The 18,957-nt window shown below is 36.7% G+C and overlaps 1 protein-coding gene and 1 pseudogene across 1 annotated transcript; both read left to right on the plus strand.

The window, feature by feature from the left end:
* The first annotated feature begins 2,325 nt into the window (after positions 1-2,325).
* On the plus strand, positions 2,326-8,794 carry LOC107557285 (sortilin-like; annotated as a pseudogene).
* Positions 8,795-10,606: 1,812 nt separating this feature from the next.
* On the plus strand, positions 10,607-14,421 carry LOC107557303 (protein FAM3C-like). Its single transcript, XM_016240688.1, has 7 exons — positions 10,607-10,681; positions 11,487-11,548; positions 12,983-13,087; positions 13,275-13,301; positions 13,770-13,893; positions 14,041-14,099; positions 14,221-14,421. The coding sequence occupies exons 2-7, from the start codon at positions 11,533-11,535 to the stop codon at positions 14,334-14,336; spliced, it is 447 nt and encodes a 148-aa protein (XP_016096174.1). The 5' UTR covers positions 10,607-10,681; positions 11,487-11,532; the 3' UTR covers positions 14,337-14,421.
* The last annotated feature ends 4,536 nt before the right edge of the window (positions 14,422-18,957 follow it).

Genomic DNA, 18,957 nt, shown 5'->3' on the forward strand with positions numbered 1-18,957 from the left:
GACAAACTAAACCAAACAAATGTAAATGTAATGTATATGTAAAACAAATTAAACTGTTTGTGATCTTGAGATTAATTTATCACAATAACTTTCAGTAGGGCTGGCATAGTGTAAGTGTATCGAGTATTATGATTAAAAAAAAAGATAAAATACTGACGAACGTGTCTCTAAGAGCACTCACCCCAACGGGTTATTATTGTTTTTATTTTATTATTATACTCCCGTTTTATTATTGTTTACTTGTGATTAAATTAAGAACGTAACAACTCAACAAACTGTCTGCCAAAAAAAAAAAGTAGTAAAAAAGTGTCAATTGAAGCGGTAGGCAACAATACAAAGATAAAGTTAAAATGTGCTTTTAGTCAAGTCTATGGCTGTGTCACAAAACCTACTGAGTGTCCTACCCAGACAGCCTAGGGTCAAAAAGCGCTGCGCGCACAACCTGATCTAATAAAAAAACTTAACTATTTTACGTTTTGGAGAATTCATACGATTTGACTCGTATAAAAACTTATTTTAGGATATTTTAACCACTTATTCTCTGGGGCATTTTTGGTATTTTCGCCTAAATTTTTCATACTCCAATTCAAATGTTTACCCTACACACATACAATGGAGGAAATGAAAAAAAATGGTTTCATTGTAAAGAAAACCCTTTGAACTACAAAATATGAGTGTAATTCTTTATAAATAACATCTCAATAAATTAGAATGTCGTGGAAAAGTTCATTTATTTCAGTAATTCAACTCAAATTGTGAAACTCGTGTATTAAATAAATTCAATGCACACAGACTGCAGTAGTTTAAGTCTTTGGTTCTTTTAATTGTGATGATTTTGGCTCACATTTAACAAAAACCCACCAATTCACTATCTCAACAAATTAGAATACTTCATAAGATCAATAAAAAAAACATTTTTAGTGAATTGTTGGCCTTCTGGAAAGTATGTTCATTTACTGTACATGTACTCAATACTTGTTAGGGGCTCCTTTTGCTTTAATTACTGCCTCAATTCGGCGTGGCATGGAGGTGATCAGTTTGTGGCACTGCTGAGGTGGTATGGAAGCCCAGGTTTCTTTGACAGTGGCCTTCAGCTCATCTGCATTTTTGGTCTCTTGTTTTTTCATTTTCCTCTTGACAATACCCCATAGATTCTCTATGGGGTTCAGGTCTGGTGAGTTTGCTGGCCAGTCAAGCACACCAACACCATGGTCATTCAACTAAATGAACTTTTCCACGACATTCTAATTTATTGAGATGCACCTGTATACATTGCTATGTGTACTGCGTTAGGCTAACCGAGACATGTCATTTGCACTTATATATTGTAGGACTCGAGTCATTTTTCTATGGTCTCGGACTTGTCTCGGACTCGTTGGTGTTTGCACTCGGACTTGGTCATTGGACTCGCCAAGTGTTCTCGTTGGTCTCGACCGAGTCCAGCAATGTGCTTTTTTTTCTCCTTCAAAACAAAACCACATTTGCATATCGCGCCTGAAAAAGCGTGGAAAACGCTAGGCGCGCCGCTTTCTCCTTCTTTCCAAAGCACTCTGTAGCCTGCGCTCTATGCTTGCGCTCCCGTGGCGTCTGCCTTTGCTAACCAACTATGACCTGCGCTTTCCATGAAGACGCGGAAGTTTCAGCAAAGGAGAAATGGATTTCCAGCACTAAAAATCCCTTGCAGTAGCTCTGCTACTAAATTTATTTAAAAAATGACTATCCTTGTACAGCTATGATCAGCTGTTTCTCCATCCTGGCTTAGCTTTCAATTTTGTTACGGCAAAGGATGAAGCTGATTGGTTGATTCTTGTCACATGACCCACGGTGCACTTGCTGTGTTTTGAAAAGTTTAGATGTTTCTAATTTAATTTTCTACCTGTTAGATTGTGTTTTGCCCTAATATGCACAGTTAATTATTCATTTATTTATCATAAGTAATCATCATTGCAAAAAAGCTTTCCATTGATGTATGGTTTGTTAGGATAGGACAATATTTGGCTGAGATACAACTATTTGAATATCTGGAATCTGAGGGTGCAAAAAAATCTAAATATTGAGAAAATCGCCTTTAAAGTTGTCCAAATTCTTAGCAATGCATATTACTAATCAAAAATTAAGTTTTGATATATTTACGGCAGGAAATTTACAAAATATCTTCATGGAACATGATCTTTACTTAATATCGTAATGATTTTTGGCATAAAAGAACAATCTATAATTTTGACCCATACAATGTATTTTTGGCTATTGCTACAAATATACCCCAGCGACTTAAGACTGGTTTTGTGGTCCAGGGTCACATATATTATTTTATCTAAAGAAATTATGCAGGGGCAGTCTGAACGCTTTTTCTGTCCATCGCAGGTAATCCTGGTCCTTTCCACACTCAGCGCTTCCTCAGACTCATTTTATGAAGGCGGTTCATCACGTCTTTATAGGAGGTCAGTGGTGCAATTTTTACCTGAATACCATGTAGACCAGAGCTGCCCGATCCTGTTACTGGAGATCTATCTACCTGCAGACTTCAGCTCTGCAATCTGTAATTGTCAGGTGCTCCTGAAGATCTTAACTGGCTGATTCCGGTGTGTTTGATCAGGGTTGGAGCTGAACTTTGCATGACGGTAGTTCTCCAGGAACAGGACCGGGCACCCCAGATGTAGACTAATGTGGCCTATTCAGGGTTTTACTGGTGCTTCTTTTAATTAGCTAAGCGGCCACAGATGCTGATCTCAAACCAGCCAAAAATCGCCCTGTTTATTGGCCTAGCCAGCTGTTTCTTAAAAGATACAACCAATTTGGACTTATTTACTAATAAGCTGAATCTTTTTATAGTGAAGACTATGGAAAGTCTTTTCATGATGTCTCCCACGCCATTAACAACACATTTATAAAGAAGGACTTTGGGATAAGTGCTGGACCTGGGAACCTTCAACAGGTAAACAGATGTGCTAACATCAAGTCTGAAGCCATGGCTTTATCTGTCTAACGAGCCAAACTTGTCTTAGCTAATGCTGTGATAACTAATAATAATATTAGATGTAGTATGACCTTTTTTAGAGAAATATTTTTTTCCATCCAAACAGAAAAGGCCATGACATTTACAATTGTCTCATGAGAGCTCATGGTTTTAACAGACATTGCTATTGACAGCAGCCGCTTTGTGTTAAAACCAATAACTAACATGAAACCACACTCTTTTTATAACTTCATCTGAAGTGGGGCTGGTGTGAAGCTAATATCCTGCTGTGTGTTAGTTCTTTGGAACTAACTTTTGTCATCATCTCAAAAAAAAAAAAAACTACACTGTAATTTCTCCACTTCATGATTTCTGTCCTTTATTGTTTTATAAGTAAATTGTATGTAACGTTTTTGTCACCATTATAGGTTATTTTAACAGCCAACCTCCCTTTCACCGAGACCCCAGGAGGAGTTATTTTTACGTCAGTGGATGCTGGTGTGACGTTCAGATCAGTGGAGCTTCCATTCCATCCAGCACAGGCCATTCAGTTCCACTACCAGGACACAAAATACCTTGTGGTCATCAACATTGACGTGAGTAAGGTTTTACCTCCTACTCTTTCAAGCCCCCTTAACAGTTTGTGAGGTGATTCAGGTTTCTGACACCCCCTGATTGTATTTTTAATTAGTTGACACTTAAGACACTTAAAGGGATACTCCACCCCAAAATGCAAATTTTGTCATTAATCACTTACCCCCATGTCGTTCCAAACCCGTAAAAGCTTCGTTCGTCTTCGGAACACAATTTAAGATATTTTGGATGTCCCTTAAGATGTCATATGTGACAGTTTGTTGACATGCTCTCTCTCTTTAGGATGGGCTATGGCTCTCACAAGACTTTGGAAACAGTTGGTCTGAAGTTCACAAAGGAGTTCACACGTTCACACATGGTCATCACCAATTTTTTTTTTTTTTTTTTCCCCCCAAAATATTTTCTATAACTTTTTTCAATCAGACGGTTAAGAAACACATTCTTATTGGAAAAAAACTATTAATTTCTGTAACTAAAATATAGTTTCCCTTTTTTAATTCTTTGAAAGGGGATCTGGAATCACTCTTTTCTTCAGTTCCAGCCCAAAAGGAACTGGTGCGTGATTTCATCTAGGTTTTTCCATTAAAGAGGTCATATGATGCGATTTCAAGTTTTTCTTTCTCTTTGAAGTGTTACAAGCTCTTGGTGCATAAAGAAGATCTGTAAAGTTGCAAAGACTAAAGTCTCAAATCCAAAGAGATATTCTTTATAAAAGTTAAGAGTCAGCCACATCTACCTAAAACGGCTCGTTCTAACACGCCCCTACATATCTACGTCAATATGTGGGAATATTAGCATAATGCAGCCCAAATGTGCACGCAAAGAAAGAAGGCGTGGTTTCAGGAATGCAGTAGTGTTGAAGCAGCCATGTCAGGGAGACGCTGTGTTTCAGTGCGAAAGCAAAAGCCTTTATCTTTCGGGCTTGAACTGATGGTAAAACTAACGACATTATTAACTGTCTTGATATTTACTTTGAAAGCTTGAAGCTCGCGATTATGGTAAGATTGTTACATTTCCGACGCATGCTTGTGGTGTTCGACCAATCACAATGCACTGGGTCAGCTGGCCAATCAGAGCAGACTGCGCTTGTCAAAGGAGGGGGCTTTGTTGAAAACGACGCGTTTGAGAGAGGTGGGCCAAGGAGGACCTACAATAATGTACAGTATTTGAAAAATAATGTGTTTTTTGAACATTAAAGCATGTCACCATACTGTATTCTGTTACACCAAATAATGATCTTTAAAATAGCATCATATGACCCCTTTAAATAACATTAAAGGAATCATTAGACAAAAATAATTTATGCTCTTTGAGATACATTTTATGTACAACACAGAAAATTGGCCATGCTTATAAATTGAATGATAAATTAATTAACTCTATTAATTGGGTTTGACCAGTGGAGGCAGCAAGACGAGGCGAGCTTATTCTAAGACGGACGCAGGATTTTGGCAAAAATTTCACCACCATCGCCAAGAACGTCTTCTCCTTGTGATATATCAGTGGCTTCCTGTTTACCTCTGTCATGGAAAAACTGGTGTGGAACTCAGACAACATGCACACTCAAGCATGTGTTCACCCACATGAACACACACCATGTTGCCCACCCTTTTTCATTTTCCCTTCTGTAAGAATCATCAAAGCATGCTTGATTTATGAGATGTTGTGTTTACAGGCCTCTCCCCGTGTCATCTATGTGTCCTCAGACCAGGGTGACCATTTCAAAAAAGCTCAGCTACCATCAGCAACTACAGAGCAGGTGTGAAAAACACACAAAGTTTGAACACACTATATATATGTATGTATTAGGGCTGCACAATTAATCGAATTTCTAATTGCGATTACAATTACGGTTGCCACAATGATGTAATCATTCAAATTTTTGTTTTAGCATAACATTATAACACATTATACTAATGTATTATAATAATAATAATGTATTACATAATAAACATTACAACATTATAATATCATATTTTTACTTTTTTTATTTAAAGAAGAAACCAATCCAATGTGTAGTTGACATTTGAGGCTTAATACTATAGAAAAGCACTATAAGTTTTTCAGTTAGAGTGTTTTCAGCTTGTTTATTTTCATATAAAAATATGGCATGCTGTTGCTTCAAACAATGGTATAAACATCATTCAGTATAAATTGTGATCATCGTAATTAATTACAATTTCAAGGGAATAATTATGATTTTTGCCACAATCGTGCAGCCCTAAATGATATAATGATATCATGTATGTATTCTTTATTAGTTATAACACAAGTTTGAACACACTTATAATAAAACTGATATATTAATGTATTTATAATTTTTGAATTTATAATGTATTATAATATCATTTAAAATATAATATAATAATAATAATAATAATTGAATTGTATTAATAGTTTGTTACTTAATTATTAATTTATATAATAAATGTATTTTTCATTTATTAATTATACATTTAATTCAATATAAATACAGTACATATAATAATTAATTAATAAATATGTAACGAATCAGCTCATGGGAAATATGAATAATTAACCATAACTAGTTATAATTAATTATGATTATTTTAGATCCGCTGTAGATATTTAGCTGACCTCTCAGGGTCAACTGTCTTGTCAATTCTAAGAACGTTAATTTCCTGGTTAAGGGAAATAACTTTCTTACTGTACAATTCTACAAAAGCTTGTAGCGTAAATCTGCATGATTAGTGACTCCGGTTATGAGCAAACAATGAACACGTCAAGTGTGATACAAGTAAGGTTTTATTAACTACATAAACACTTAAACTAGTCTAACATACTACATAAACACATAAACTGGTCTAACATCCTACATACACACATAAGCTGGTCTAACATACACATACACACACATACAGTTGGTATAGGAAAGGGTTAAAGTTTAACTCACTACAGAAAGAGACATAAGGAATGAAATTTATGAAACCATTTGCATATTCAGCAGATCTACACCTGAGGGAAGCGTCAGATTCTTAGTTCAAACACACCTTCGTAAAAAGGAGTAACTGATACTTAATGTAAATGTTGGAAATACTGGGGAGTTTTATGACTCTTTGTCTCTAAGCATGGTATTTCGCATATGTAATTCGCTTGGGTGTTGATGCACAAATTAGTAAAGATTCTTAGGACATCAATATGTTGCATAGGTATCAGCATGTAATATGCACTCTCTGCAGTTATATTATACGTTGTTCTTGTTCTGAAAGAAAAAATGTGTAATATGTAGTCACTGTCATATATGACTGTGTGTCTGAATGTTTTCAGGCTTTCCACAGATGAAGGACAGTACTGGAAAATATTTAATTTCACCGACCACCCCATCTTCTTGGCCGGACTGGCATCCGAGCCAGGCACTAAGACAATGAATATCAGCATTTTTTCGGCTACCGCCCAGATGATCATGATCAGCCCATGTGGGTGGCTGTCACCATAGACTTTGAGCACCTGCTCACCAGAGAATGTAAAAAACATTTCAAGAATTATAGGCAGATTTTAAATACTGTAATAAGTATTATACTACATCATCAAAGCTTTGATACAAATCATAGTGGCGACGAAAGCCGACTGTGGTGTTGCCTCATGACGCCTGTGTCTGAACCAAAAATTTGCACTTTAACACACCGCAAAGACTACAGACAATGGGCAACTAGCACATACATTCTGAACTTGCGTGAGAGGAAATATATCTCTCCATACCAGCTTTCGTCAATTCCATTTTGCTTGCTTGCACTAGTTCACTAAGCTGAATAGCTAATCGGAGTGATCTCTCTTACCAACCAGCCCATCAGCTTCATGTCACTGCCTTAAGAATTAAAAAAACTACAGTTTTACAATCTCTCGGTGTTCCTAGGTGATGATCAGGACTATGTGTAGTGGTTGGCGCACTCTGACTATGACTGACCCAGAAACAGATGAATGCCTCTTGGGCTACAAAGAAACATTTAGAAGACTGAAGAAACTGTCAGCATGTAGAAATGGGAGAGGATATGTGGTCAGCAGGCAGCAGCACTCATGTCCTTGCACTAGAGATGACTACATGTGGTAGGAAAAATTGCACCACACTGAGGTTTGGACATCTGCTTGTGGTCAAACGAATGTGTTTTCTGAACATCTCTCCTGTCAACAGTGAGTATGGTTTCTATCTGCATGAAAACACCTCGGAGTGTCTCCTACAAGCCGACTTCTTGAATCAAACCCAGGATATTTGCTTAAGAGCTAGATGACCTTCAGCATACAGGGTGATGGTGAAAAATATCTTTATTTTCCATATAAAAAAATTTAATACACATACATTTAATTGCTATAATTATAACACTGTGTTAAACAGGTATCGTAAGATTCCTGGTGATAAATGTGAGGGGGGTTTCAGCCCTCCGAAAACAGAAGACTCTTTCAAAAATCTTTGTGGGAAGGACATTTCACCAACCTCCTCAAATTTGCGTACTGTGAGGTCAGTGAGTGGCCCATTTGTCATGACAATAATTATTCACTATACAGTGGCCAAAAAACATGAAGTAAAATCACTTATCATGTATAATACAATATAAAGAGCATAAGTACTTTTTTAAAAGAGCTTTAAAAGAATACATGTAGAAAAACATGGTTGATGAACTGAATAAATACATTTATTGTCTTTCTATTGCAGCTGGGCATGCTGGTTCTTATTGTGTGTGTACTTGTGTGGGGGTCATTGGTTTGGGTATTACTGCAGCTTTAATAATCACCTCAAGGAGAATAAACTGTAGGCATAGGTAAGGTCACGTGATAAAACTTGATTGGCCTCAGTTGGATATTATATCCATTTGAAGCCACATTCACTATCTCTCACACAAGATATAAAGTACATTGCAGAAGTCAGATTCTCTATTGGTCAAATTTTGCCCCCTGCAGGTCACATGCTTATCGCTTTTCTGCTCTGCAACTCTAAGATGATGATCTGTGTGTTAGCAAAGACAGTAGCCCCAATGGCAAACTAAATGGTTTCCAAGTCCAGGAGGATTCCGATGAAGTGAGCTTGATGAATCAATCAATATTATCCTCGCCTGTACCTATTGAATTTGGCTGTATTTATTTATTTATAGTTGATTATGTATTTTAGCATTCGCTTACCTTGCTGATTTTTTTTATTTCTTCTTCAGGATCTCATTGAGTGAACAACATTTAAACTCTTGGAACTACTCGGGCTTTGCAGACAAGTTTTTCAAATGAATCTCACACCCAGGCACTGTAACTGGATAATAAACCCTTGGAAATAATAGTGAACTACATTTTTCAAACCGAGGCAAATGATATCAGGTTCCTATTTTGTCCTATGAAGTGTCTTATACAGGGACCAGAGGATAATCTTTACGAGTGAATTTATTTTCACCCTCTCTGTCTTTTGCACTGGAATCATTCATATTCCCTCCGGCTGCTGCTGGCAATCCTCCTTGAGATTTGGGACTATGCAATTTCAAATAGACCAATCTACTGTTTTTGAATTGTAAATCAATTAAAATGCATTTAAACATCATTATTTATGCTCATCCTATCATCCACATTTTAATTATTGTGTTACTCATAATACACCATATTAAATATATTGTTTAGTATATAATTATTACAAAAAAATGATAAAGATTTTCGGTAACACTTTATTTCGATAGTCCACTTTAGACATTCTATTAACAGTAAGTAACTTTGCAACTACATGTCAACTAATAGTTAGTAGAGTATTAGTAGACTATCTGCTTAATATCTTCTAATACTTTCTTTGTCAACTTATTCTACTAACCCTAAACCTACCCTAACAGTCTACTCTGAGAGTTAGTAGACATGTAGTTGCAAATTAATGAGAATTAGTTGACATGTAGTTACAAAGTTACGTATAGTTAGTAGAATGTCTAAAGTGGACTATCGAAATAAAGTGTAACCAGATTTTCTTAATAAAAAAATGCTCTCTCTCTCTCTCTCTATATATACAGTGGGGCAAAAAAGTATTTAGTCAGCCACCAATTGTGCAAGTTCTCCCACTTAAAAAGATGAGAGAGGCCTGTAATTTTCATCATAGGTATACCTCAACTATGAGAGACAAAATGAGAAAAAAAAAATCCAGAAAATCACATTGTAGGATTTTTAAAGAATTAATTGGTAAAGTCCTCGGTAAAATAAGTATTTGGTCACCTACAAACAAGCAAGATTTCTGGCTCTCACAGACCTGTAACTTCTTATTTAAGAGGCTCCTCTGTCCTCCACTCGTTACCTGTATTAATGGCATCTGTTTGAACTCATTATCAGTATAAAAGACACCTGTCCAAAACCTCAAACAGTCACACTCCAAACTCCACCATGGCCAAGACAAAAGAGCTGTCAAAGGACACATATTGCAGAATTTAACAGAAAATTGCTCAACCGCAATACCACTATACAATACCACTACAGACAAATGTCAAACGAGAAAGACACCAAACAGTTGTCTGTCTTGGAAAACAAACAAACCACACACCTCACAAGAGCATACACTCGCCTCACACCTCCTCACTAACACACACTCTCACACATATACTACATACCACACAACACACCAACATGAACCATACTCTCACACATCTTCACTAAAACACCCATCTCACTCAAGATTCAAGAATATTTAAGCAATACAGGGCATAGGAAAAAATAAATAAAACAACAATAACAAAACAAATTAATTACATTATATATAAAGTATGTAGCCTATACTATTGTCTTTGAATTGCGTTGCTTAAATATAATGAGCGTTTTTCAGACTATTGCCTATGTATATATTATAGTATATAGTATAAACTAAATATCTATAATTTCCTATTTAAACACAGTTTAGTTTAACCCAAACGACTTAAAAAATAACAATATTCTGTTATTTCCAACATTCCAAATTGTCATCTGTTTGAACTACGTAGGCTAGAACTAGTATGACTAGTTTTTAACAAATTATGCATAAAACCCCTGTGCAGTGTGGGCGGGCGCCATGTAGGACAGCTATACACGCCCACACGGGCGTGTCGTCCTATCTGCACAAACGCACGCTCCTCCTCTATAGCGAACCCCGGATGTGAGGGGATATTCAGCGCTGTGTCGCCGTGTCACCAGGTACTTCTTATTATTCTTCTCTTCTTTAGTCAATCACAGTCTAAAAATATATTCGTTGGGTTACATGATGTTCTTGACTTCATATTATATATCTATTTCAAAGTTTATTATCGTGTTTTGTTTGCATATACACCTTTTGCTAACGGCTACTATCACCTTTTCTGCTGTCATCTAATACCTAAACTTAACACTAACAACCGTTTAATTCGCTTCTGGCATCTTTTTCAGGCATAATTAGAGGTTTTCGGGATTTATGTGTTTGTTTTACATGTTAGATCTTGAGCATTTTGTTGAATATTTAATTGGCTCAGTCATTTTCAGACATCCTGACAGGTGAGGACTGATACAGGTATATAAATGTAAAACTTATATGTTGGTTTGTGTTAAACCGGCTTATGAGATAGTTGAAAACAGAAATCGTGCAGTTTAATCATAAACAATTTAATGCACTTTTATTCATAAACAATTGAATACATTATAGAATTCTGTGATGTTGAGTTAAACGTAAAATATGTTTATTTAACAGAGCTGAAAGTAGTAAAATATAAATATTTGCTTAGCTGAAAGGATACTCAAGTTACTCAGAATATATAATAAAGCAAATGGATGAGAATTGGACATGTTAATTATTTATCTCATTCTGAATCAGCCAAATATAGGTTAGTCAGTCAGCCTGGCCATTGTTTTGCTGTGTGACTTTTCACAATCATCTTGATTATCTTGAGTAAATTCCTGTTGGTAATATAAGTATTGTATTAGGAATATTCAGGCTTTTGTAACATGATGATATCTGATCTCATATCAGGTGTCTGGATCTCAGTGTGGTGACTGCTGCTTGCAAAACCGCCAGGATGATGCGAGCAGGAGGTTTGTTCTGTTTCTTTCAGTCTAAACTCTGCTGAAGTATATATTTCATGTAACCGAAGGCAAATATTTGCTCTTTTGTCATTGACAATATGTTGTGGTAATGTCTGTTTAATAGCAGTGCAAAAAAAGTTTTGCCTTAAGACATTGAATAATTGCAGAAATCCTAACAATTGTATAGTGTGTAAAAGTGAACAAAATAGTTTAAATTAGGGGTGTAACGGTGTTGTGCCCAATTTTGACCCCTCTGCCAAATTATTACCCCTTGTTGAAGTCACTGCCTGATTGCCTAATCCTAACCCCTCCTCCACACCTACTCTTAACCTACCAATACTAGTGGGGTAATAATCTGTCCGGGGGGGTACAACCCCCCCCCCCCCGGACAGTTCGATTGTGCCACACATCAAAACCTCGGTTGATGTCACAGTTCGGTTGTGTCACACAGAATTGGGCACAACACCGGTACACTAACATGACGGTTCGGTACTACCTCGGTTTCGATGTCACAGTTCGGTTGTGCCACACAGAATTGGGCACAACACCGGTACACTAACATGACGGTTCGGTACTACCTCGGTTTCGATGTCACAGTTCGGTACGGTTTCGGTACAGCAGGGGGAAAAACTAAACACACAATTTTTTATATTAAACAGTGGTTTATTGAACAAATGGCTCTTTCTTTAAATAAATTTAATTGCAATGAAAATTTTTGAAGGGATAAAAATCTACCTCAAATTATGATCTATACTATAGGGGGCCCTTTTACTTTACTATAAGGTTACAATTAACAACAGAGCCCAAACTTAAATTCAATTACTATGTATTTTAATATAATAATAATAAACACTCAAATTAAAATATTGTATGCAAACATGTTAAGTTCACATAATGCAGGTTTTAAATTAACTTCTAAATTATACAATTTCTATTGTTGAAATATAATCATTTACACAGTGGCTGTCATAACTTGTTTCATAACAGATTTATTTAAACACATTAAATAATTAAGACATCACTAACGGATAAAGTAAAATATGAGTATAATCTAATATTTCGTCAAATGATCTTCTCTGCACTTAATTTCTCTAGCGAATTAATGAGCTGCGTTCACTAATGACTTGAGGTAAATTAAATGCTACATGACAATTTGTTTACAAGCTGTTTTATTGCCGTCTTTCTGCGGTTGAAACGCTGATTGAGCGATTACATAAGGCATGTGATGTTCATTCATGTTTATTTAGTGTTAAAACTAGTAGTAAAGAGGAAGGGGATGATCATGTTTGAACTGAGTAATTTGTCGCGAGTCAAAACGGCATTTTTTGTTTGAATTTCCTGAAAAAAATTGTCATAATTTTAAAGATGAGACTTTGTTTCTCATCAAAAACTATTTAGTATGGACTTTATAAACTCAAGAATATGGAACTTTTTTGTTTACAGGACTTTTGAAACTGGCAGTGCTGGTTTCTATCTTGTTTCTAGCTGTGTTCCTGGCATTTGAGCTATTGGAGAGCAAAGCTAATTTTAATTTGGGCAAAGTACTTGGTGAGTTCATGCATGCAACCATTTTCTGCAACTTCCTTTACACACACAGAACATATTGATCTGAAACTACACGCCTTTTGTTAGTAAAAATAAATAATACACTTGTTTGGTTAAAGAATGATTTTGCATTTTTCAGTGTTTGACATGGCACACTGCTATTTGCTAATCGACATCTTTTTCTCTACAGCACGATATGCACCCGCAGAGACTGTATGTGAGTACATATTTAATTTTTTTTGCTGTGCAGAAATCAATAATTTCCTTACCTGTTACTGCAGAGTAATTATAGTATGAATGATTCATATGTAGGTTATTGGTGTGACATGAATATATATATATATATATACATATATATATATACATATAATGGGTGTTATATACTTGATATTCAGAGTTCCATAGGTCACATTAGATGTGTTGGGCAGCTGCCATTTACTTTAGTGCTTTGATAAAGTAGGTGTATTTGGGTGTGATCTTTTTTTTAATTTTTTATAACTTCATCTACTTAAGAAGTGTGTCGCAAGACATAATTCAGCGTGAAGACTCCTGTCTGGTGCATGTGTAAATAATATAAACGATTAATAAATCGTGCAGTCAGAAGGCAAGAACATAGCCAAACACATTTTTTTTTCTGAAATAGTAAAGGCATCTGTATTTATGGATGTATTGATGTTGTTTTCAGCCACTGGGCCTCCGCGCCACAAATGCGGTCTTTCTAAATCATGTCCGGAGGACCATTTTGCCTTTAAGATCACCAGTGGAGCAGCCAGCGTTGTCGGCCCAAAAATGTGTTTTCAGGATACTGTGTAGGTTTTACACACATCTCTTAGTACACTGCATTATTGCATAAACACCATAGAAACATAAACACTTTTTATTGGCTGGAGATGTCCTGAATTCAGAGGAAACATGACTGCTGCTGTTTGAACTCTTTCTTCTTGATCTTTTATCAGATTAATGAGTGGAGTAAAGAACAACGTTGGACGGGGTATAAACATTGCTTTGATCAATGGTATGCCTCCTTTTTGTCTTAAGAAACACGCTGATGGTGAAACTTTTTTTAACTGAACACAGTGACAGTATGTAGGCAACTGAGAGAAGTTGGCCTGTATTAATCCACTGTCTTTTTACAGGGAAGACCAGCGAGCTCATCAGGACTGAATCCTTTGACATGTGGTCTGGAGGTAAATCTGTTTCTACACCTTCTATCTTGTTTACTTTTATGCATATTGCATGTGTAGGGTCTTAGGTGCAATCTGGCGTCTCTGTTTAAACCTTGTATTAAAATCCATCTTGGGTGATCACCTCACTAAAGCTGTTAGATACACAGTCTTTTTGACCGTTGAAGAAAAAGGCAAATACATACTTTTGGCTTTGGAAACAAACCTGTTTGAACATGTCATAGATCTAAGAAGCAATGAGAGTCAATGGAGGATTTATACTCCAGAGGCAAAGATCATGAATAGTGAAAAAAATAAATGGCGTTCCAATGCTTGATGAGAGAACAGGTCTCCACACTAACACCTCAATAAGTGCAAAATAAATAATGCAATATCCCAATCCTGTAATCCAACAGATTTGGTACCATAGTAAGCTTCCAGTGAGATATGATACGTGAAATGTGATAGCCAAAAAAATTCCTGGAGGGGGGAAAAAATAAATCACATGATGTTCAGGATGAAATATTAAAAGTGGATCTTGGTATTTCCAATGAGAGCTACTGGAAGGTTCTGAGACGAGTTCAAAAAGTCTTTCTTGACAGCATATAACAAGAGTTCTGATTTTAAAAAAAAAAGGTTGCATAACACTGTCCTGTGGAGTATTTCATATGGTATACTATACTATGGAGTTTTTTGGCCTCTGGGGGAAAAAACATGCTGCGTTGATGTTGGACAGTGATACAAATAAAATTGTGGGGGGCAGTTTTTTAAAGACTAGCTGACATTTAAAAACAGACAAAAAAGCCTGTCTGCTTTGAGGCAACCCCTTCTGTCCTGTTACAGGGATTTTGAAGGATTTGTAACTTAAGGCAAAGATTATTATGATTACTTTAAGCTTTTTGCTTTAAACCCATAATTCAATTTTTGGAAAGCTTAAGCATAAAATGCACTAGAAAATTAGGCAGAAACTGTTTAGTGGAACTGAGGGGAGGGGAAAAAAAACGGACAAATGTAATTCAATACAATCAGAAGGTCTTGACAACCTACCTAGAACGTTGTCGGAAGAAGAAAAAAACAGCTGCTTGTATTTGAATGATAAATATGTTTTGTATGCAATGAAAAAGTCCAAAAAAATCAAATAGGCACACCCCCACCATTAATGTCTAGTTTCCAATTGAGTCAATTTTAAATTAAATGGCTAAACATTACTGCACGGGTGCCATCGTGAACACCATGTCAGAGTATCAAGTCATTCATTTCCGTCCCAAAGCACTTCAGAACATTCAAATACATGATTTAATAAGATTAGGCCATAATAAAGTTTTTTTTTTTTTAAATCTTAAAAGTGAACTTGGTGGGGCGGTGACCTGTGCAGAAATGTGTCAAGCATTACAGAACATTTCAGTTGTGCTTCAACATACAGTAAATTGTTGCAGAGGCTGTTGTCAGGCAACAAGGCTTTCGATTTTGCATGAGGATGTTCAAGACATTATGCTGTGAAGGATGAGCCTGTGCTTTCCAATTAGGACCTTCACATCCCTGTTTCCTACCATCCAAGGCTGAGCGTGAAAAAACTGATCCAGAAAAACTAAGAGAGGGACACAAACTGAAGAAAAAAGAAGTCCTGACAGATCCTGTAATCACACGGTCACTGCTACATTTAAAACTGTGCATATCTCATACAAAGTTGAAAGGATTAAAAGACTAACACCTCTGAGCACTGTACTGGTTACTGGTTCGTGTTATATGCCCCTGGCTTCCTCCTCCAATTATGGGCTGATTGGCAGTATCCAGGACCAATAACATGGCAGCATTCTTTATTAAAACACCAAAAGTGGTATTGAGGTTTGGGGGTTCAGAATGGAAGAGGCGGAGAGTGGGTCGGACTCCTATCCAGAGGCTTCAGACCGGTCCATTAGGTGTGATCTCAGCTGAAGGTGTTTCAACTCTATAGAGGCATAAGAGAGAGTAAAAGAGGGTAAGAGAGGGCGGAGGGCACTTTTTATGCATCATATAACATCTGGTTGATACACATTCACTATTACCTCATCTCCATCACAGTGGTGGCCTCCGACTCTTCTGTAGGCACTGAAGACTCGCTATTGTCTGTGATGCTGAGCTTCTCCAGAGCTTCAGTAGGCACCTCGCTGCACAGAAAAGAGTGCAGTACAAACGTTTACCAATAAATACTTTTACATCTTTACAGAATCAAAATTGCTTTCACAAGTACAACACTGAAAGTGATCACTCTTCATCATTAAAGGGATAGTTCACCCAAAAATGAAAATTACCCCATGATTTACTCACCCTCAATCCATTCTAGGTGTATACGACTTTCTTCTTTCAGACGAATACAATCAAGAGTTGTATTTTAAAAAATGCCCTGGCTCTTCCAAGCTTTATAATGGCAATGAATGGGGTGTCGAGATTTTGAAGTCCAAAAAAGTGCATCCATCCATCATAAAAGTGCTCCACACGGCTAATAAAGGCCTTCTGAAGCGGTGTGTTTGTGTAAGAAAAATATCCATATTTAAAACTTTATAAACTCTAATCTCTAATTCCGGAAACTAGAGATTACGGTTTATAAAGTTTTACATATGGATATTTTTCTTACACAAATGTATCGATTCGCTTCAGAAGGCCTTTATTAACCCCCTGGAGCCGTGTGGAGCACTTTTATGATGGATGGATGCACTTTTTTGGGCTTCAAAATCTCAACCTCCATTCACTGCCATTATAAAGCTTGGAAGAGCCAGGACATTTTTGAATATAACTCCGATTGTGTTCGTCTGAAAGAAGAAAGTCATATACACCTAGGATGGCTTGAGGGTGAGTTAATCATGGGGTAATTTTCATTTTTGGGTGACCTATCCCTTTAAATCAATCAAAACTTGATTGAATTTTTTGGACCAGTAGATTAAGTGTCATTCTAAAAGTGCAGTCACATTAGCAAAATTTTGTAGAAAAAAAAAACATCCACAGTCAATAGTGTAGCCCTGTATGAAACATGACAACAAAGTCACTTTCAAACCAAGCAGCTTTTGTTGGTCAAGAGGGCAAATTCACAACCAATTCGAACCCTGCAAAATCTTTCACCCTAACAAAATTTCCAACTGCATTGATTCTTATTGAAATCACTGAATTTTATCTGTGAAATTTTCCCAATCTACAGTAAACGTGACCGCACCATGAGTCATGAATGTTCTTTGATATAGGGAAGATCCCGAATGGGATTCCCTTTTCAGTCTGGTCTGTCATATTTTTCTCCCCTTTAAGTGGTTTGTTTAGAGAGCATAACTAAACGATCATCACACAACAGGTCTTCTGTCATCGATTAAAAATTAGAATATTATTCCCTTCCTGAAGTCATGAGAAACCTTTTTTTTCCCCTGGAACTACATTAAAACACTGTAATGCACTAATGTTCTTACCTCATGGGTGCTGTTGTCTGGTTGGCAGGTGTTTTAGGGGAACCCTCTGTCTTATTTTCTCCAGGGTCCTCTTCACTGTCTGAACCTCCAGACGAGCTGCTGTCTGAGCCCACCAGAGGAGCTTTTTGCCCAGGACTTCCTTCACACGCTCCAGTAGCCGAACCACTGCCAGCCACTGCAAAAAAATAAAATAAAAAATAAAACAACAAAACAAAATGTCAACCCTCTTAGTTTTTCTAGTGAATTTACCTTATCCATATTAATGCACCATGCCATTGCCATGTATATGTAGGCAGTTATTTGTTAATGTTTTGGAGTTTCTGATGTCAAGGACTTTAGATTGATGCATTTCTAAATAGGAAGTTTTGAGTTCTAGAAGTTACAGTATGTTTTCAAAGTACTCTAAAGATCAAGAAATATGTGATTCCCCAAGATAGTACCACTTTAAACATTTCATCAGGTAAATTAAGAGGCGGAGAGTGGGTCGGACTCCTATCCAGAGGCTTCAGACCGGTCCATTAGGTGTGATCTCAGCTGAAGGTGTTTCAACTCTATAGAGGCATAAGAGAGAGTAAAAGAGGGTAAGAGAGGGCGGAGGGCACTTTTTATGCATCATATAACATCTGGTTGATACACATTCACTATTACCTCATCTCCATCACAGTGGTGGCCTCCGACTCTTCTGTAGGCACTGAAGACTCGCTATTGTCTGTGATGCTGAGCTTCTCCAGAGCTTCAGTAGGCACCTCGCTGCACAGAAAAGAGTGCAGTACAAACGTTTACCAATAAATACTTTTACATCTTTACAGAATCAAAATTGCTTTCACAAGTACAACACTGAAAGTGATCACTCTTCATCATTAAAGGGATAGTTCACCCAAAAATGAAAATTACCCCATGATTTACTCACCCTCAATCCATTCTAGGTGTATACGACTTTCTTCTTTCAGACGAATACAATCAAGAGTTGTATTTTAAAAAATGCCCTGGCTCTTCCAAGCTTTATAATGGCAATGAATGGGGTGTCGAGATTTTGAAGTCCAAAAAAGTGCATCCATCCATCATAAAAGTGCTCCACACGGCTAATAAAGGCCTTCTGAAGCGGTGTGTTTGTGTAAGAAAAATATCCATATTTAAAACTTTATAAACTCTAATCTCTAATTCCGGAAACTAGAGATTACGGTTTATAAAGTTTTACATATGGATATTTTTCTTACACAAATGTATCGATTCGCTTCAGAAGGCCTTTATTAACCCCCTGGAGCCGTGTGGAGCACTT

The sequence above is a fragment of the Sinocyclocheilus grahami genome, unplaced genomic scaffold (assembly GCF_001515645.1).
Source record: "Sinocyclocheilus grahami isolate Dianchi unplaced genomic scaffold, SAMN03320097.WGS_v1.1 scaffold597.1, whole genome shotgun sequence".
Classification (NCBI taxonomy): Eukaryota; Metazoa; Chordata; class Actinopteri; order Cypriniformes; family Cyprinidae; genus Sinocyclocheilus; species Sinocyclocheilus grahami.